The following is a 19,836-nucleotide window of genomic DNA, read 5'->3' as shown; positions in this document are numbered from 1 at the left end:
CTTAGGATCCTGCACATGTGTGGGAGACCTGGAAGAAGTTCCTGGTTCTTGGCTCCTGGCTTTGAGTCAGCTGAGCTATGGCCGTTGTGGCCACTTGAGGAGTGAACCAGCAGATGGAAGGTCTTTTTCTCTGTCTTTTCTTCTATCTGTAAATCTGCCTTTCCAATAAAAGTAAATTTAAAAAAATCTGGCACATGAGAAATCTTAAAAAGATATATTATGAAAATGCACAATTTCAAAGGGTATCCCAAAATAAATATTAATTCAATTTCCCATGACCTTTCTGAATACCTTTGTTTATATATGTGTGCGTGTACACAGGCTTGAAACAGTATTATTACCTTAAGTTACAAATAGTTATTTTATTTGCAGGTGGGCAATACTAATAAAGTAACTTTAACAATAGTTTAGTGGGAAAGAAGCTGTGAGGTTCCTTGGTTTAATCTGTTGGCTGCTATTCTGTGTAAACTGAGTTTTCTTTTGAATCAGAGAGAGCCCTTTGGGAGTCTTGTGGGGTCAGCCACAGGCTGCCAGCACAGGACTTAAGCTCACGTGGGTGTCTGATGGCTGAGACACAGCCCTGAGCTCTCACACCTATTCCAGCCCATGGCAGTACTATGAGGCAGCCATGTCTGTCCAGGTCACAGAGGTGTACTGAGGTGGATGCACCCCAGGGCGCCTTGTGAATGGTATTCAAGTCCAGAGGTTTACAGGCTTATAGGTTCTCAGCCTCCCCGAGAGAGACTGAGTTCTGGAGTGTTTCTTTTGACTGATGAGGAAACAGACACGAGAAGCAAGTGTTTGTCCTGGGTTGCAGAACATCGATCATCCGCAAGGGTGCGACCAGCAAATTGGTTTCCTGCCTTCAGGTCAGGATTCATGGCAGCCCACTTCCCCACAGTCAGGCACTCTGCCTGGTTTGGCCTCTCTGTCTCCTTTCTCTGCCATCTTCTGCCTTTCTTTCTTTATGCATCTTTTCTCTTTGTCCCCAGTCCCAAATGCTCTGCCATGGGATGCTTGCGTGTGTGGAGGCTGGGATTTTTTTTTTTTTTTCACTAGACGTTTGTTATTTTTGGAAAGCACTTTAGGAACACTGTGTACGGATGGGCCCTGCAAATGTGCTGATGGATTGATTAAGCTCTAAGTGGAAAAGTGGACTCTCCTGGATTTGCTGCAATGCAGTTAGAGGCTCAGAAACTGGCCTTGGAAGATGCAAGGGGGTGGGAGGAGGCTGCTCCTGCTGAACAATGCCCGACAGATTTACCGTTTGTTCCCGCCAGCCAGAGCTTTTGTTGACTTCCATCTGCAGAGGAAAGACTTCTGGGCCCCTCCTATTCCCCAAGAAGATAATCCAGATCTTTAGAACTGAAAGGACCTTTGGAATCACCCTGGTCTGTCTGGCACCAGGGAGACCAGCTGGCCTGCTTGAGGCTAGACCCCTGCTTGGCTGCTCCCTGGCACTGCCTCCTGCCCTCAAGACCCTGCTCTGGTCATGCTGCTTTTGGGTTCTAGAAGAGAGATGCTGGAGACTGCAGAGAGAAAGCTTATGGATGGGCAGGGGCGTGTCTGCTGGTATTCTTGCTGTTTGAAATTTGAGGATGAATTGGGAGATTGTCCAAGGATATGTGGTAAATGATGGTGGGGGAGTTAGACATGGCTCTTCCAGCTGTTCACAGACACCTCCGACCCCCTTGGTGACTTAGTTGCCAAGTGGCAAGCAGAAGGTAGCTTTTGTGATTTAGAGGTGAAATTGTAACAGGAATTTAGCTTGGTGCCATTTGGATTAGGAGCTCTGTGTGAAAAGGAAACACAGTAACATTTTGGCAAGAATCTCCAAGTCCAGTAGAGGAATGTGCAGCTTTTGAGGCACTCAAGTGTTCCCCACACAAAGGAAATAAAAGGAGGAGGGAAAGGAGCCGTGGTTCACAGGAGGAAAAAGCAAAAGTCATCCTTAAGTAATTTAAGTTTCGTTTTGTTGGGATGGGAAGTAGGTGTGTAGCTAGCTTGCCTGCTGTAGCCTCGCCACTTCTGGGGGAGTGGAGCAGGAGAGGGAAGATGGTTTAAGGGAAAGGAGGAGGTAAGGAAGGGCTTGAGGAGCCATGGCCCTGTTGGCCATTTCTCTCACCACACCCTGTTGGGGAACTTTGGACTTCAGATTATCACTGTACTTAACTGTGTTCTTGCTTCTGGAACAGTCTTTGTCCTCTGTAAATCACAGATCAGCACTTGGGCTGGTGGAGATAGCTGGTTAAAGGGATACAGTGTTCTGGCTACTTGCCACCACTGCCACCTTTGCAGATTAGCCCGAGTCAAAAATAAGATTTATGTTTGTTTATTCTTCCCAGTTCCCCTTCTTTACTAGTGGACAGATGAGCCATACTTTAGGAAATAATTTGTCCCAGAAATTACCTGTAAATGAGACTGACCTTACCCACTCAGAACCTGAAAGCCACACAGGACTGGCTGGCCCCTTCTTCCATGAAGGGGAGCTCAGTGGCATGTGGCCCTGCACCTCCAGCAGGACTGTGGCATTCTCACAGGGGGAGGGCACCGGCTACCAAGGGCCAGCCCTACCTGCTGTGGCTGCCTTTGTCCCAGGCCTGGAGTCAGCTATGAAGGTGACTCCAGGGCACACGGGCCAACCTGGCAGCACCTGTGGCACCAAGAGAGCAAATCGTGTAAACTTGGTGTCTGTGTGGCCTGTTCTTCACTCCGGAAGCCCGCTGTGCTGTCCCTGCATCTCAGGTAGCCCCCCACCTCCAATCCCACCCCTGCTGCTCTCTTGGCTTCTAAGTAAAAGCTCTCGGTCTTTCTGGTTTCCTTGCTTTTTGTTCCCTTCATGCCTAACCAAAGCCTAGTAAAATAGTTAAAGCCAGCAGTAGCCCCATTTCACAAATGAGGAAGCAGAGAAAGAAATGAGTTAATGTGGCTTCCTCAAGGTCAGAGCCATGGATCAAGGGCAGTGCCTCTTCCTCCTTAGAGGGTTTCCTGGACGCTGTCACATTCAGCAAGGCAAAGCCACCCAGCTTATGATGTTTTGGGTTCACGGAGGCAGGAAGACTAAGTGGGCCTTGCCCTTGGGGGCTGACCGTCTAACTCATGGGGCCTCCTCCTACTTGCTGTTGGGCGGCAACACCAGTTCCCAAGAAAGGAAATTGGGTGGAGGCTGGCTTTCCATGACCCCTCCGGACCCCGAGTTTTGGAAGAGGGTACTGGCTGGTAGAGGAAGAGATGGACACACTCATGAAAGAGCAGAGACGTGAAATCTGAGGCTACAGACCCACTGTGCCCTGTTGGCCGGCTGAGCCACCCCCAGGCCCTCTGCTCTCTGCTCACTTCTCAGTTCAGATACCATGTTCCTTCTGAGCTTTGGAATTGAGGCTTTGTTCTAGGTTCCTTTTCAGTGATTTTTTTTTTTTTAATTAAAGGAAATGATCACTAAAAAACTGAAAAAGACAAAATATGATACTAAAAAAAACAATGTGACATGGATCTCCCACCAATATATGCACCCATCTTTATGAACAAAGATTTTTTTTTTTTAAGATTTATTTATTTTTACTTGAAAGATTTACAGAGAGAAAGAGAGAGAGAGAAAGATCTTCCATCTGCTTACTGGTTCATTCCCCAAGAGGCCACAACAGCCGGAGCTGAGCTGATCCAAAGCCCGGAGCCAGGGGTTTCTTCTGAGTCTTCCACACGGGTACAGGGCTCCAATTCTTTGAGCCATCTCAACTGCTTTCCCAGATCACAAGCAGAGATCTGGAAGGGATGTGGGGCCGCCACAATTAGAAGCAGTGCCCATATGGGATCCTGGCACATGCAAGGTGCTAAGCCATTGCACTGAACAAAGTTTTAACCTTGATATTTCTTCAGGGATAATGAAAACGTGATCTTCATTGGTTATGAAATGTTTTTCTTTAAACTTTGTCTGCAATACAAGAGCAGGTTTATTTTTTAAGAATTATTTATTTGGAAGGCACAGTTACAGAGGGAGGAGGAGGAAGAGGTTTCCCATCACTGCTTTATTCTCCCAGTGCCCTCAATGACCATGGCTGGGCTGTCTGAGGACAGGAACCTGGACCTCCATCCTACCTGGTCTCCCGTGTGGGTGATAGGGGTATAAGTACTCGGACCATCTTCTGCTGCCTTCTCAGGCACATTAGCAGGGAGCTTGATTGGGTATGAAAGAACCAGGACTATAATTGGTGCTGAAATAGGATGCTGGTGTTCCAAGTGATAGCTTAACCTTCCTTCCTATAAGCTGTCACACCCCTCACCCCATTAAAAAAGTTTTGTGTGCTAAGCAGGTCATTGATGGTGACCTTTTATGTACAGCAGAACAGGGCCTCCTGTTGTAGGGGGAACTTAGGGGTTCTTTTTCTTCCTGTTCTGGAGCAGTAACTGCTGGCCCAGCCTTGGATATAAGCAGTCTTTGACTATCCTCTATTTCTTTCTTGCAAAGCTTCCATTTCTGTTATCTCAAACATTCTGCACTCAGTCTTAGCTTGGTGGTGGAGTTGACCCCTTAGGTCTGTTGGCTCCTGAATCAGTAAGGGAGTGGCCACCTGTTTCTTTAAAAAAACAAACAGAACAAAACAAAGCAAAGCACAGAAGAACCAGGAACTCCTACCTAGTGCCTCTTCCCCTTCCCAGTCCCTTCCTGGTTCTCCCCACACACTGTTCGTGAGTATGGCAAACATTGCCTGCCTGCCTGTGAGGTGGCAGGCCCCATGCTGGCTGTTGAGAATTCCAAGTTGAGTAATCCACAGTCCTTTGTCTGCGAATAAACAAATAAGCATAATAGTCTGCTGAAGGTATAGCCATGGCCTGGTAAGAAGGGGTCAGCTCCACTGGGGTGGGCGTGGTGGGAGGTGTCAGACAGAATTCCTTGTGGAGGTGACTGGTTGCTGAGTCCTCACGCAACTCGTGCTGGTCAAGGGAACCTTTCAGATCTGGAAGTTTATTTTAATGTGGATGGATTTGTTGAGACAGGAGACAGACAATTATGTACATGAGAGGCCCTGCAATATTATTTTATATTTTTTTCTGTCTGAATAGATAATATGTTTATCAGGCACAGTACTCAAGGAGTTTAGAGGGAATATATGCAGTGAAAAGTGTTCCCTTGCATTAGCCACTCAATTTCCCTTCTTGAAGGCAGTCTTAGTTACCTGTCTCTTATTCACAGGATTTCACACAGGGACAGGTGTATGCCTGCTCTAAAAAGACAAGCATACATTCAAGTGGTTTTCTTCATGGGCTCTATTAGCACACAGAAGACTACCTTGTTCTTTTGAAACTGCTAATGAGTATTTAGTTCTGTGGAGTTTATTGTAACTTATTTAACAAGTCCCTTTTAATGAACACTAGGCTTTTGCCACTATAAACAATGCAGTGGGGAACAGGCATTTGGCTCAGTGCTTACGATGCCCACATCCCATGGTGAGTTCCTGAGTTGGAATGGTAGCTCCACCTCTGATTCCAGCTTCCTGCTAATGTGTACGCTGGGAGGCAGCAGGCGATCACCGGAGTGGTCTGGTCTCTCCCACCCACAAGGGAGACATGGATTGAGTTCTGGGCTCTTGTGTTCAGTGCAGCCTAAACCTACTGTTTTGCTGCCCAGATGGCTGCAACAGCCATGGGGTAAGGGGAAACCAGGCCAGAGAAAAGAGCCAGAGCCTTCTTTGAGAGTTCCTTAGTGGGTACAGGGGTCTAAGCATTTGGGCAATCTTTAAAAAAAAAAAAAGATCTATTTATTTAAAAGGCAGGGTTAGAGAGGGGAGTCTTGTATCTACTTGTTTATTCTTCAGATAACCTTAATAGCTATCCAGGCCAAAGCCAGGAGCCTAGAACACCATCCAGGTCTCCCATGTAGGTAACACGTGCCACCTAGTGCTGCTTTCACGGGTACATTATTCAGGAGCTGGATTGAAAGTAAAACAGCTGGGACTTAAAACAGGAGCCCGTATGGGACACTGGTGTCTCAGGCAGTGGCTTGCCACCCTGCACCCCAGTGGTTGCCTCACACTTAGAGTTTTTGAGAACAGATTGATTTTATTAAGTAGAATGGATGGGTTATAGAGTATGTCCCCCTTTTGACAGATTTTATCAAGTTACAATCCAAAGAGTCCTACATTGATCGTAAAATAGAAAATCTAAGGTCCTTACCGCTAGGCCAGCACAGCTCTCTTTTTGCCTGCCAAACCTCTGAAAGTCCCTGCTTGGATGGTTTTGCTGTTTATCTGTTTATGGTCCTCGTAAGCATCACATGGTGTTCAGGGTAAAGTTCAAACTCTTGAGCTCAGCTTCTACCAGGAGTACTGTGCTCCTGTAGTACTCTGACCTGTTTGTGTTGAGTACTTCCTTCTTTGTGTGGACGTATTCATTGGGACTCAGTTGAGAGTCTTCCCAACTTCTCTTGCATGGACACCTAAGCACCTGCCTGTGCAGCCTCATACACTCACTGACTAAGTATTTGTTGTACACATGCTCTGATGTCACACCTGTGGATATCATTTGTGATGAGCTTGTTGCCTTGAGGGACTGCTGACTGCCCGGTATGATTCCCTGGTGTTGCTGCTTCCGAGCCTCCTGCACCACAGGGCCCATGGCTACCCCTGTCAGTCATCAACTGTGGCGGCATATCATTTAATCTCTTTGGGCCCTGGCTTTAGTGTCTGTCAAATATGAAGGTGGAACTGGATGAGCTCCAAGGTCCCTGTGGCTCAGGCCTTACTAATGATTACAATAGCAGTGATAGTGTTCATTAAGGGCTTACATAAGACCAGACCCTGTACCAGGCACTTTGAGCCTAATCCTGGCATCAGCCTTTTGAAGGCAGTATGGCTACTATCTCCATTTTATGGTTGAGGAAACTGTGATGGACGAGTTATGTACTTGTGCATAGTGGAGGAAGCAGATGTAAGTTCAGGCACTCTGACTTTGCCTTTCTTGGGCACAGAAATGCACCCCCATCACACATGTCTGCAGTTTGTTTGAGGACAGTCACCGACTCCCTCTCAGAACTGTCCCTGTTCCACAGAGAGCTGGAGACAGAAAGCTGATTGAGGACCAGAGGCTGGTGGTATTCTGGAAACCCTGGCTAATGTTTATCGAAGATTCCCAAAATGGCTCTTCCCTTGGACCAAGACAACTCGGGTTGCCGTGTGCTGTGCCCTTTATAGCCAGGGAACACAGGCCTGAGCCAAGGCTTTGGACATGGTTTATGACTAGGCTGGGAGGAACCTCTGAGTTCCAGGGCTGTAATCGCAGACTGCCTTATCTATACATACAAAGCCCTACGGCTGGAAAAGTCAGCGTATGCAGAAGTGCAAAGGCAGTCTAATCTTATTGCTTGGAAAACTTGTTAAAAATTAGAACAAATAAAATGAATGCACTGAAGTCTAATGGGCAGGCATCATGTTATCCTCCAGTGGCCTCCCTAAAGATATGCAGAAGGTAATCTTGGAAGTCTTGACCTCTGGCTATATGTACTTTTAAGATACTGATTCCCACCCTTCTGAAGTCTGTCTAAACTAGAGTGAGTGGTGAGGGCTAATTGACAACCCCAGCCAGTCTTCTGCCCTCCCTCATTGTCAAGGACAGCCACAGAATGTGGTCTCTCCAGTCACAGGTGTGTCAGGCCAGCCTTGATTAATTAGTCCATTTTTGAGATTCACGACCCGGGTGTCAGATCCTCCCAGGCTCATCCAGCCCTTGGCGGACCAGCAGGCCAGCGGGGGTTGGCTCCTGCTGCTGCATTCCTTCTCTAGGCGGTGCGTTTCTCCCTTGAAGACACGTGTTCTCTCTTTTTCGTTTCGGTTAGTTGGACTTGTTCTGAGTCCAAATAGCAAAGGCAGAACTCCGTGTTAATAGCCGCCTTTCTCTCTGTCCGGAACCCCTACGATCGACGGTGGCACCGAGCTGGTGGCCTGTCAGAGCTATGCTGTACTGACGGATGTCCAGGTGATACCAAGCCCTGCTCTTGGCCCCACCTGCAAGGGTCTGGTTTCTGAACGCTGGTGGCAGCTTGTTGCAGGCCTTGGCGTTTCCCCAGGGAGAAATTGAAAAGCCATTCTGTGCTTGTCTGTCTGGGTTGGCAGCAGGGATTCTTCCAACTTTTTATTTGATCATGTCTTCCTTACCCAAGTGTTTGCTTTTCACTGACTTATGACTGAAGTTTTCACCTTACTTAAGTTCTTGTTTCTTATTTATTTATTTATTTTTTTGTTGTTGTTCTAGGTGAATCTACCCTCCAGCTGGCATAAGGATTCTCACTTCTGGATTTTACTTTTTTTTTTCTTTTAAAAAAAAAACAACTTGGACGGATAAAAGATGTGCCATGGCAGGATAGCACCAAAGAGCAGCTCAGCGTTGGCCTTGGCCTCGGTCAGGCATGGAGTCTTCCTTCTGCTGGTGATCCTGAGTAGCCTGTTTGGAGACGGGCTTGCTTCTGGTAAGCCCCGGCCTGCCTCCTGCCAGTGGGAGGGAACAGAATTTACAATGGTTCCTCCTTGAGTTTACACTCAAGATTCTAAGGCTTTTCTGTGGAAGAGGATGAGCTGGGAGGGGCTGGCTCGAGCTGGGGCTGGAAAGGCTGCAGTGAGCCTGTTAGAGTTTATTCAGTTCTTGTTGCCTTTAGCAGTGTTCTGAAGACCCAGGAGACCTGGTACCCCTTAAGGAAGGAGGTATTTGAGTATGTGCAGCAGACCTGTGGGTGACGTACCAGAGCCTGCCTTTGTCAGTACAAGCGCTGTTAGCATTGAGCTCACCAGCACCCTTCCCAATTCTGTTATAAGGATGTGTGGAGCAGTTTCCATAGATGGCGCATGCTTGAGAAAGAGTGAGGGAGGGAAGGAGAGAGAAACTCATTGATTGGCTTTCCATCCACTTGTTTGCTCCCTAGGTAACTGAAAAGGCTAGAGCAGGGCTGCTCCAAAGCCAGGAGTCAGGAGTTTCTTCCTAGCCTCCTATTTGGGTTCAGGAGCCCAAGGACTTGAGAGCAGGAGAAACAATGAGAAAAATCTTCCATCTGCTGGTTTACGTATGCTCCAAGTGGCCACAACAGCTGAAGCTGAGCTGATCTGGGAGCCAGGAGCCAAGGGCCTCCTCCAGGTCTCCCATGCAGATGCAGAGTCCCTAGGCTTTGAACAATCGTTTACTGCTTTTCCCAGGCCACAAACAGGGAGCTGGAAGGGATGTGGAGCAGTGGGGACACAAACTGTCACCCATATGGGATCCCAGCAGTTGCAAGGCAAGGATTTAGCCACTGAACCAGTGTGCTGGGCGCAATTACTGATTTTTAAAAATTATTATTTAATAGAGAGAGAGAGAAACAGAGAATACACTCCTATTTGCTGGTTCTCTCCCTAGATGCCTGCAAAGGCCTGGGTTATAACCAGAGCTAGAAGCCAACTCTAAGGTATTCGGACCTTAAATTACCTGGTACTTTGTACAAGAGAGTCACACTTTCTGCCACCCCAGAATCCATGGCCCCAGGAGGTATATGCCTGGCTGGAATGCCTGTCCGAGCAGGACCCCCAGAGCCAGGTGGGCCTTTCGAGGCTCTGAACTTGTCCAGGATTTTGGCACTAGTGGTAGGGCTAGGACCAGAGCCTGACCTGTACCTGGGGTCCTGCTGGTCTGTCTCTTCCAGGGCTTCTCATGGAAGTCACCCAGGGGTGTTACACAGTGGTGTTAGTGGCAGAATGTTTCCAGGCCTCCTGCTCGTTAGTGTCATTAAGCCCACCCCTACCCCCACCCTACTTTTTGTTAGCTGCCTCTCTCTCCTCCCATTTCCTAAGTCATTGCCATTTTCCATCTACCCACACCTTCCCAGCTTTTCAGACCCAAGGTCTGAAATCAATTATCAGGGTTCCAGACTGGCTGCATAAAGGGATTATTATTCTCCAATATGGAAAAATGTGTCTGTTTGTAGTGTGGGCTAGGACCAGGGTGGGAAAGTTGGCTCCCTGTTTTCCTTCCCTTCCCCCATCTTCAAAGAATCGTCCCTCCCTGGCTATTCCAACCCCCAAGTCTTTTCTACTTCCCATAAAATGTATGTACTGGCAGGCTGGGGAAGGGGTTTCACCTTCACTTAGATCCAGTGCACCAAGTTGTTGCCGATGTTTCAGCTTCCCTGCTTTCCTCCTTCTAGCAGCTTCTGGGGGAGCCTGCTTCTTGGCCTGAAACCCAAAGTACACCTGTATGGCTGTGCCTACCTGCCATGAGCAGTATGCCAGTCAGGGTGGCCAAGAAACCAAGATTCTGAGATGCCCTGAAGCCAGGGGTAGGCAAGTCAGTCCAGGCAAAGGCCCTTCTTCCCCTTTTGTATTTCCTTCCTATGGCTGCTGCTCAGAGCCATTTGAAAATGGGGTGTTTGTGAAATACACAGCTTTGTTTCCCAGTGGGCTCCGGTGGCCCTGTCATATACATCAGCAGAGTTGAGTAGGCATCCCGGGGACAGTTTGCCTGCAGAGTGTCTGGTCGTAAATACTGCTGTCACCTTCTAGTCTTGACCGTAAAATCAGGTTTGGTAAGGGAGAATCTTAGAAGAAGAAGTGCTTGAGAATGGTGTGTGGGGCTGCATACTGTCTGTCGTGTCTGTAGCTAGTAGCGAAGGTCTCAGAGCGGCATTGGCCACACATCCTGCTTTCCTTCGGTCGTTTCTTTAAAAAAGAATTAAGGAACAGTTTCTTTGTTATAAGTGGTGGAATTGCATCTTCTTCTTCGCAGCCACACCATGCAGGGAGAAGACCAAAGTCCTGTAGCCTTTCTCGGATTAGAGGACTTGGGGTCCCAGCTGTGTGGCACAGGCTCCCAGGTCACACGGCACTGTAATGTTGGCAGACTTACTGTGTGGCCTTCATTGAATCACTTGACCCCTGTGTGTCCTGTAAAGCAGAAATGACAATGCCTCAGAGTGGTTGGAATGGTGTTGATGTGGACTAATAAATAACAATTGGAGGGCACGTGGCATGTAAAACGTGCCGTGTAATTCCCAAATAATGCCAACAACAGAACTGGTGGGTGACCCACTGTTGAGTCACACCGTGCAGGAGACTTCACGAAGACCTGAAGGTGCGGAGTCAGGTGTGGGTTGGAGGGAAGTTGTCTGACCTGACCCACGGGAGGTTGTTGACTTCAAGAATCTCCCCAGGGCAAGCGCATTGCCTCCGAGAGAGCTCAGTGTTGGCCTGGCCTGCTGACTCATCCAGAAAGCCTTTGGCCTACATTCTCCCCCTTTCCTGAGCACACAGTGTTTTCCTCTATTCTGATTTTTGCCCTCCCCTGAAAGCGTTACTATGACACATGCAGGGGTGTTGAGCAGCACAGTTGCCCAGGGCAATTTGAATGGCAACCGAAGCAGCCATCTTCATTTCTGTAGCACCGTGAGAAGGCCAGGCTGTCTGTTTTTGTCGCAGATAGAAGATGTTGAGAGCCATTTTCTCTGGGAGATGACGTGGCTTTGGCCCTCAGCCTTGCCATGGCAGAAAGAGCCTGGCAGGCTGTGCTGGCTGACCTCACCATCTCAGAAGGGACCTGACGTTGGAGGTAATGTGCCCGAGCTGAGAGGAGAGGACAGAAAAGGAAGCATATCATTTGCATGTCTGATGACTGTCCGTTGGAGAGCTGTCAGACGCCCTGTGGGTTAGGTGGTCCTGTAACCAATTCATAAAGAGAAACTGCGTCAGAGATTAGGTCGATAAATGCTCTGAAGCAGGTGATCGTGAGTGTAGCTTGCTGGGCTTTGTCCCCAGTCCATCTGACTGTGGCTCATGGTCTTGGCTGGGGTCAGGGCAGGCTTCCTTTAGATTCATTTCTCAATGTTTCCTGATGCAAATGCCAAGTGCAGCCTTCAGGTTATGCAGATGGAGGGAGACAGGAGCCTCCTGTGTCCTCTCTCCATGGTGTTATAGAAAGGTTGTGAGGCGCCCGGGTTGCCTTACTTCCCTCTGTGGTGCTTTCTGTCCTCATCCGCAGTAGCCCTTGGTTGTTTGAGTCCAGTTTAGGCACAAGGTTTGCCAAAGCACTTCTGTTCTTAGAAAGGAACAATAGGAACCCATAGCAAATTGTTTGCTAAATCAGGATGTAGTTCCCAAAACATCCGCAGAGGATCTTCCTGTCAGCTGCAGACCCTGCTGACAGAAGTGATGTAATTGCTCCATGGTGTAATTACCTGTGACTATAAAAAGACTTGGGGATTGTGGTAGGAGCCTGTGATGGGTCATTATAGGACTTGTTAAACTCTGGTGTCATGAAAGACATTGAGAAATTACTCTCTGCACACTGATTGTTGTGCCATGTTTAGAACATTACAAACACAGGGTGCTCCTAGGAAGAGCAGCCCGGAGCTCCCCCGGCTGCTGCCTGACTGCGTCTTGCCTGGGTGAAGACCTCACTGTGAGCAGCGGTGCCCCGCTGCCCTGCCCTACGGCAGTTAGCTCCGAGGTTAGCCTTATTTTTTTTTTTTTTTTAATTTTATTTTTATTGCAAAGTCAGATATACATAGAGGAGGAAAAACAGACAGGAAGATCTTTCGTCCGATGATTCACTCCCCAAGTGGCCACAACAGCCAGAACTGAGCCAATCGGAAGCCAGGAGCCAGGGGCTCCCTCTAAGTCTCCCATGTGGGTGCAGGGTCTCAAGGCTTTGGGCCATCCTCAACTGCTTTCCCAGGCCACAAGCAGGGAGCTAGATGGGAAGCAGAGCAGCCAGGATTAGAACCGGTGCCCATATGGGATCCCAGCGCATTGCAAGGTGAGAACTATGACTATAGCCACTAGGCTACCATGCCGGGCCCTCGAGGATGGTTTTACCTGTCTAGTGCTTTCTGCAAAGGGAATCACAGGGTGCTAATAAAAAAGCTAAGTCTAGCACTTGGAGAATTTAATGATACTAGGTAGGATTAAAAGGGAACTTTATTTATGACGTCTTTCCAGTGGAGACCCTGCCCTTTGAGAGCCTGAGCCTGTAGACGTGGCTTGTGCTGATGTGGCTGGCTGGTAGCAATGTGGCCAGGTCAACAGAGACCTTGGTCTGCTTCGTGTTTAGCGTTGGGGCCCGGAGGGGCAGCAGTGTTCAGAGACAATCTTTCTATGGTGTGTTGTGAATAAAGACTGTATTAGCTACTGATTTCTCCCCAGGCCTGTTTATCAGCCATACTTTCAGCCATGTTAGCGCATGGAAATCTGAATTCACTCAAGAGGAGGGTAAGGTTACAACTTTTTATTTCCTTTAAAAGATTTAAAGATTTATTTATTTGAAGCACAGTGACAGGAAAGGAAGGTGTAGGGGAGTGTGCGCAGAGAGCAAGCGAGAGAAGGATCCAAAGAGATAGTGACACACAGAGGTAGACATGGACCCTTTACACCCTGAATGTACCAGCCAGGTGTGGGCCAGACCAAAGTCAGGAACCAGGAACTCCATGTGGCTTTCCTCCACCGGTGGCAAGGACCCATTATCTACTCCCTCCCCAGAAACATTAGCAGAACGCTAGATTGGAAGTGGAATAAATGGACTTTGAACTTGCAGTCCAATGTGGGATTGCCAGTGTTACAAGTGGCAGCTTAACCCTGCTATGAAATAATGCTGGCCCTGAGATGATGACTTTAAAAAAATTTCCCGGGCCCGGCGCGGGAGCTTCAGTGCCCGTTGACATGTATGAGAGCTGAATGTGATATGGGACAGACCAGACTAGTTGGCTGCACATACTGGCAAGCACAGGAACCAGGATAGGGGCGGGCCTGGTGGGGGTTATTGTGGGTCGCTCTGACTAGGCTGCAGCTCCCACTGGATTATGTGAGGGCTGAGTGTGTGCTGGGAAGAATCAGGCTGGACTGCAACACCCATTGGTTCCAGTGGAAGACAAGGCTGGAAACAGAACCAACCCAGCAATCGCAACCACCAGCTGATTGGGGTGATGGACTGTACCGGGCCCTGTACTTGCTAGTACACACAAGAATCTGCTCTGGGAACACCTCAGACAAAGTTTCTTTTGGGATTTCTCCAGTTGGACTGCCGAACTCAGAACCCTAACCATGAGGAAAAGTGCAGGTTCCGTGGTCTTCGGTGAAGTGCAGAGCCGAGCCTCCTCAGAGGCTCAGACGGAGCAGTGGAGAGCATAACCAGGTGCTCATGGAGGATATGGCAGTCTATCAGAACCTGCAGAGGACACCTGGCACCACAACGGAGGACAGAACAAATCAATCAACTGCCCCAGCCATGTGTTGGCAGTGAAAAACTGGGCAAACAGAGACTCTAAGGTGGACTGTGTCAATCAGTGGGTTCTGAATAGATATCGAGCTTGGAGTGGTGAGATTAGGAACAAGTCGTAACTACTGAACTATCAAAATCACTTGAGCAAGACCCTCAGCGCGTGTCCCACATCAGGGACCTGGGGTAGGTGGGAGACTGGGTGTGGCTTCTCCCTTTATCTCTCTCTTTACCCCAGATACAGGAAAAAAATGTGGAAATAATAGTCTTACCCACTTTCCTGTAGCCTTTGAACCTTTGTGTCCTAATTAACTATGTAAAGATTTTCAAAAATAAAGGAAAAAAAAGGAAAAAATTTTCCTGGGCCCGGCACAGTAGCCTAGTGGCTAAAGTTCTCACCTTGCATGTGCCAGGATCCCATGTGGGCACTCTTTCTAATCCCAGCAGCCCCGCTTCCCATACAGCTCCCTGCTTGTGGCCTGGGAAAGCAGTTGAGGACGACCCAAAGCCTTGAGACCCTGCACCCACGTGGGAGACCTGGAAGAGGCTCTGGGCTTCTGGCTTCCGATTGGCTCAGCTCCAGCCATTGCAGCCACTTGGGGAGTAAATCATTGGATGGAAGTTCTTCCTCTCTGTAATAAAAATAAATAAATATATATTTTTTAAATTTCCCTAGAATTTTTTTTCACATAGCTGTCTCTTGTCAGGCAGAATGAGACTGAATTCATACATAGCTTAAAATAGCAGCCGTGCACCTGCTGCTCTCCTGGGACCACTAGATTGCTGGTGTAGTGTGATATGATGTCTGTGGCTGTTCTGCTTCAGCTCCTTGCCTTTTTCAGAGGCACCACAGCCTGAGTACAGTTTTGCAGAATTGAATACCGCCTTTGTTCCTTGCTAACTGTGTTACCTCGGATAATTGCCTTGAACTTACTGTTTATTTCTCCAGAGTGGAGATGACAGAAATGTCTCATATGGCACTTGGAACCTTGTCTTGCACACAAAGAAGTAATTCCCTTATTAGAAGGTCAGATTCTAGCACCCATTGATACCATTCTGTCTGTTTGGTTTTTGTGACCCTACCATTAGTCAGTTCAGAGAGACTGTGGGCTTGGAAGTTCTTTCTTTGTGCACTCTCGGGTTCTGATCATAGTTTCCGAGCAGACCTACATCCTTGATGTTCTTGAGGTTTTCCTCAGATACCTGCTTGCGGCATCTGCACGTGAAGATGCTGCTGCAAAATGGAGGGGTATGGTGCTGTGAGGTGGACTGCCTGGAAGCTGTTCCCTTCCATGAGGCTATCTTGTGGGCATTCCAGGGCAACCATGTGCCATGATGGGGAAGTTGCTTTGGGTGTTGAATGCTCCTCCAAAGGCAGTTTGGTCCGCAAGGTCTCACATGAATGAAATGAAGAGGGTGAGAACCTAATCCAGTTAGGGCCTCTGGGATGTGGTTGGATTGCTACCGTGGAGTCCCATGACTGAATCCTGGTGGTTTTCTAAGGAGACACATGGACTAAGGAGACAGCATGTGCTGTCTAGTGCTGTGTGTTGTTCTGTGCCACCCTGGGACTCTGCCACCAGCCAGGACTTCACCAGAGCCTGAGCCAGTGAGACCAGCCTGATCTTCTGTGAACCTGCAGAACTGTGGCCTTTCCTTGCTAAGAAGTCATTACAGGAACAGAAAAGCTCACTAATTTAGTTGAAAATTTTTGGAGCTATTTTTGAAATCTTTACATATTGAATTTGAAAAGGCTCAGAGTTGGTCAAGCAGAATGATGTAATTGAAGGATTTGATTTTTAGGATACAGCTTTTAATTCTGTTTTTCTGTTAAAGCTTTAAGAATATTTATTTTCATCAACTTGAATGGTAGAGGAGGAAAGAGAGAGATTTTCCCTCTGCTGGCTTACTCCCCGAATGCTCACTTGAACCACATCTGCCCCAGGCCAAAGCCAGAGTCTGGAGCTCTGTCTGGGTTTCCCATGTGGGTGGCAGGAACACAGATATGTGAGCCTTAACCTGTTGTCTCTTGGGGTGTGCATTAGCAGAAAGCTGGATCAAAAGCCAAGGTGCTGGGGCTCAAACCTGAACTCTAATATGGGATGCTGGATACCAAGTGTTAGCTTAACCTGATGCACCACAGTGTCTGCCCCAAAGGATTGTTTTTTTGTTTGTTGTTTGTTTTGTTTTCTTTTGCTTTAAATGTTTATTTATTTTTATTGGAAAGCCATATTTACAGAGAGAAGGAGAGACAAAGGTCTTCCATCCACTGGTCCATTCCCCAATGGCTGCAACAGCTGGAGCCATTCCAAAGCATTTGAAGCCAGGAGCCAGGAACCTGCTCCAGGTCTCCCTTGTGGGTGCAGGGTTCCAAGGCCTTGCGCCATCCTCGACTGCTTTCACAGGCCACAAGCAGGGAGCTGAATCGGAAGTGGAACTGCTAAGACATGAACTGACATCCCCACTATGGGATGCTGGCACTTAACAGAGAGAGGATTAGCTTGTTGAGCCACTACTCCAGCGCCTAGAGGATTGTTTTAAATGATATCCAAACGCATCTGGGATAATATAGCTTTAGAATTTTAAACATAAGAAATATTGTTTTGTGTGTGTGTGTTGTTTTGTTGTTTTATTGGAAAGCAGATATACAGAGAGGAGAAGAGACAGAGAGGAAGATCTTCCATCCAATGATTCACCCCGCAAGTGACCACAACAGCCAGTCCTGAGCCAATCTGAAGCCAGGATTCTGGAGCTTCTTCCTGGTCTCCCATGTGGGTGCAGGATCCCAAGGCTTTGGGTTGTCCTCTACTGCTTTCCCAGGCCACAAGAGGGAGCTGGCTGGGAAGCAGAGCAACCAGGATTAGAACCGGTACCCATATGGGATCCCAGTGCATGTAAGGCAAGGACTTCAGCCACTAGGCTACCACGCCAGGCCCTGTTTTTCTTTTTTCTTTTTCTTTCTTTCTTTCTTTTTTTTTTTTTTTTTAAAGTTTCAGAGACAGACAGAATACCCAGCCACTGGATCAGTTTCCAGATGCCCCCAGCAGCAGCCAGGGATGAGCCAGGCTGAATCAGGAGCAGGTGACTCATGGGAGTGGTGTAAGGACTCAGAAACTAGACCCATCACCTCTGGCCTTCCAGGGTGCACTGATAGAGAGCTGTGATCAGGAGTGGAGCTGGCACTGGAATGCAGACACTCTGATGTGGGAAATCAGCTTCCCACCCAGTGGCTGAACCACAAAGCCAAATGCCCTGTGCCTCCTCCTCTTCTTAGCTGTATCTGACAGTATTTTTCTTTTTAAATTCATTTATCTGAAGGCAGAGATAGTGAGGGGGAGAGATGAGGCAAAGATCTCCCCGTCTGCTGATTCACTCCTCACATGTTTCCACATGGTTGGTCAGCCTGAATCCAGGAACTCAGAACCCAGTCTAGGTTCTTCATTTGGGTGACAGCGACCCAAGTACTTGAGCCCATCATTGGCTGCCTCCCAGGGAGTGCATTAGCAGGAAGCTGGAGTCAGGAGCAAAAGTGGGCCTCAAACCTAGCCACCCCGCTAGGAGGTGCGGGCGTCTCAAGTGGTGTCTTAACTGTGTGTCCATCACCCACCCTAACATCTCCTCCTTTTTTATTATTTTTAAATATTTTAAAATATTTTATTGGAAAGTCAGATTTATAGAGAGAAGGAGAGACATAAAGATCTTCCCTCCACTGGTTCACTCCCCAGATGGCCACAACAGCCATAGCTGAGCTGATCCAAAGCCAGGAGCCTGGAGCATCTTCTGGGCCTTCCATGTGGGTACATTGTCCCAGGGCTTTGGGCCTTCCTCAACTGCTTTCCCAGGCGACAGGCAGGGAGCTGGATGGGAGATGGAGCAACCAGGATGCGAGCCAGCACCCATATGGGATCTTGGCTCGTGTAAGGCGAGGACTTTAGCCACCAGGCTACCACACTGGGCCCTAAGAACCTTTTTCTACCTAGATTGATTTGCTTTCCCAGGCCTGGAGATTTTTTCCCTGTTTAACTTATTAACTTTGTCAGTAACCAGATCTTTTAAAGTGCAGTTGTTTAATCATCCAGAATTCCTGCAAGTCATGTAGGGAGGAGAAACAGATTCTCCTCAATATTTCTTCTTTGCAGAACACTTTGTTTTCCCTTTTAAAATTCACAAAAAGTATTTTAGGCATTTCAGCCTTGAGGGAAGAGAGTGCAGAATGCTTCTGGAAGTTATGGCCATGATAAATCTGCTTGTAGCCTTTGCTATGCTGAGCGTCAAGGGACACTTTGTGAAATGCGGAGGGCCTTCCCCAGGTCTTCACATGCAGGAGACACGTGTCAGCTTGTGAGAAGGAGGCAGGCTCTTGAGTGATTATGGGAACGGGCTTGAGATCTGACAGTTCAGTGGTAGGACTGTGGCAGTGATGGGTAGCACAAGACATGTCCTTGGTACTATTATGGACCAGAAGGAGACTGAGCAGGCCCAAGGAGCCTGCAGAGTGCTGGTCTCTGCATGGGGAGGCTTGAGGCCAGGCAAGGATCAGCCTTGGCTCGCTCTTCTCGTCAGATCTCTAGACTTTGGATGCTGGGCCCAGTGCTGTTTTGAACAGGTGCAGCTCCACTGAAGCTTCTTTTTCTAAAAGGTATATTTATTTTTATTTTAAAGGCAGATTTTATATAGAGAGAAGGAGAGGCAGATTTACTCTGAGTAGCCGTAGTGGCTGGATCTGGGCTGGTTCAAATCCTGGAGCCAGAAGCTTCTTCTGGATTTCCCATATGGCTGCAGAGGTCCCAGGACTTGATCCATCCTCCACTGCCTTCCCTGGCCATAAGCAGGAAACTGGATTGGAAGTGGAGCACTTAAGACTAGAAGGAACACCCATTTTGATAATGATGCCGCAGGTGGAGGATTAGCATGCTATCTTCTTGGTCTTGCCGACCGCTGCTGAGACTGCTCTGTGTGGATGCTCAGGGTTGTAGAGTGGCCTTTGGAGTTCACTGGAGACACCAGTGGGATGTGTGGCTCCCCACCTGTACCTCTCACACAGAGGATCCTGGAAGTCACTGAACTTTGAGATCTGCTTTACATGTCTCTGCCTCTTTGTTCTCGGTTCTTGGTTTTTGCTCATGGTTCGTATGTATTTACACATAAGCTCATTGAAGGCAGGGACCAAGTGGTTTTCTTTTTTAAGATTTACTTTATTTTTTAACTGGAAAGTCAGATATATAGAGAGAAGGAGAAAAAGAGACAAAGATCTTCCATCCTCTGATTTACTCTCAAAATGGCTGCAGAGGCTGGAACTGAGCTGATCCAAAGCCAGGAGCCAGGAGCTTCTTCTGGGTCTCCCCACAGGTGCAGGGTCCCAAGACTTTGGGCCATACTCGACTGTTTTTCCAGGCCACAAGCAGGGAGCTGGATGGGAAGCGGGGCTGCCAGGATTAGAAAGAGTGCCCGTATGGGATCCCAGTGCATAAAAGGTGAGGATTTTAACCACTAGGCTACCTTGCTGGGCCTGGGGCCAGGTGTGTTACTTGTCACACCTGTGTTGTCACCAAGCCAGCAATGGTCCCACATGGACTCACAACTACATTCTGGGGAAGGTGCTCCACGGGCGGTCGGCCC

At 48.2% G+C, this 19,836-nt stretch overlaps 1 protein-coding gene across 4 annotated transcripts in view; it reads left to right on the top strand.

Moving 5' to 3' along the window:
• Positions 1-19,836, top strand: part of SUSD6 (sushi domain containing 6) — a 91,023-nt gene that overhangs the window by 36,753 nt on the left and 34,434 nt on the right. For all 4 annotated transcript variants that reach the window (XM_040975384.1, XM_040975381.1, XM_040975382.1 and 1 more), the window contains exon 2: positions 8,245-8,458. In XM_040975384.1, coding sequence (XP_040831318.1) covers positions 8,338-8,458 — 121 coding nt within the window. In that variant the 5' untranslated portion in view covers positions 8,245-8,337. The remainder of the gene's footprint in view (positions 1-8,244; positions 8,459-19,836) is intronic.

This window comes from Ochotona curzoniae, unplaced genomic scaffold (genome assembly GCF_017591425.1).
Source record: "Ochotona curzoniae isolate NIBS_2020 unplaced genomic scaffold, NIBS_Ocur_1.0 contig_2688, whole genome shotgun sequence".
Taxonomy (NCBI): Eukaryota; Metazoa; Chordata; class Mammalia; order Lagomorpha; family Ochotonidae; genus Ochotona; species Ochotona curzoniae.
Note: the sequence above shows the minus strand (reverse complement) of the source record. Positions and strands in the feature narration are given on the sequence as shown.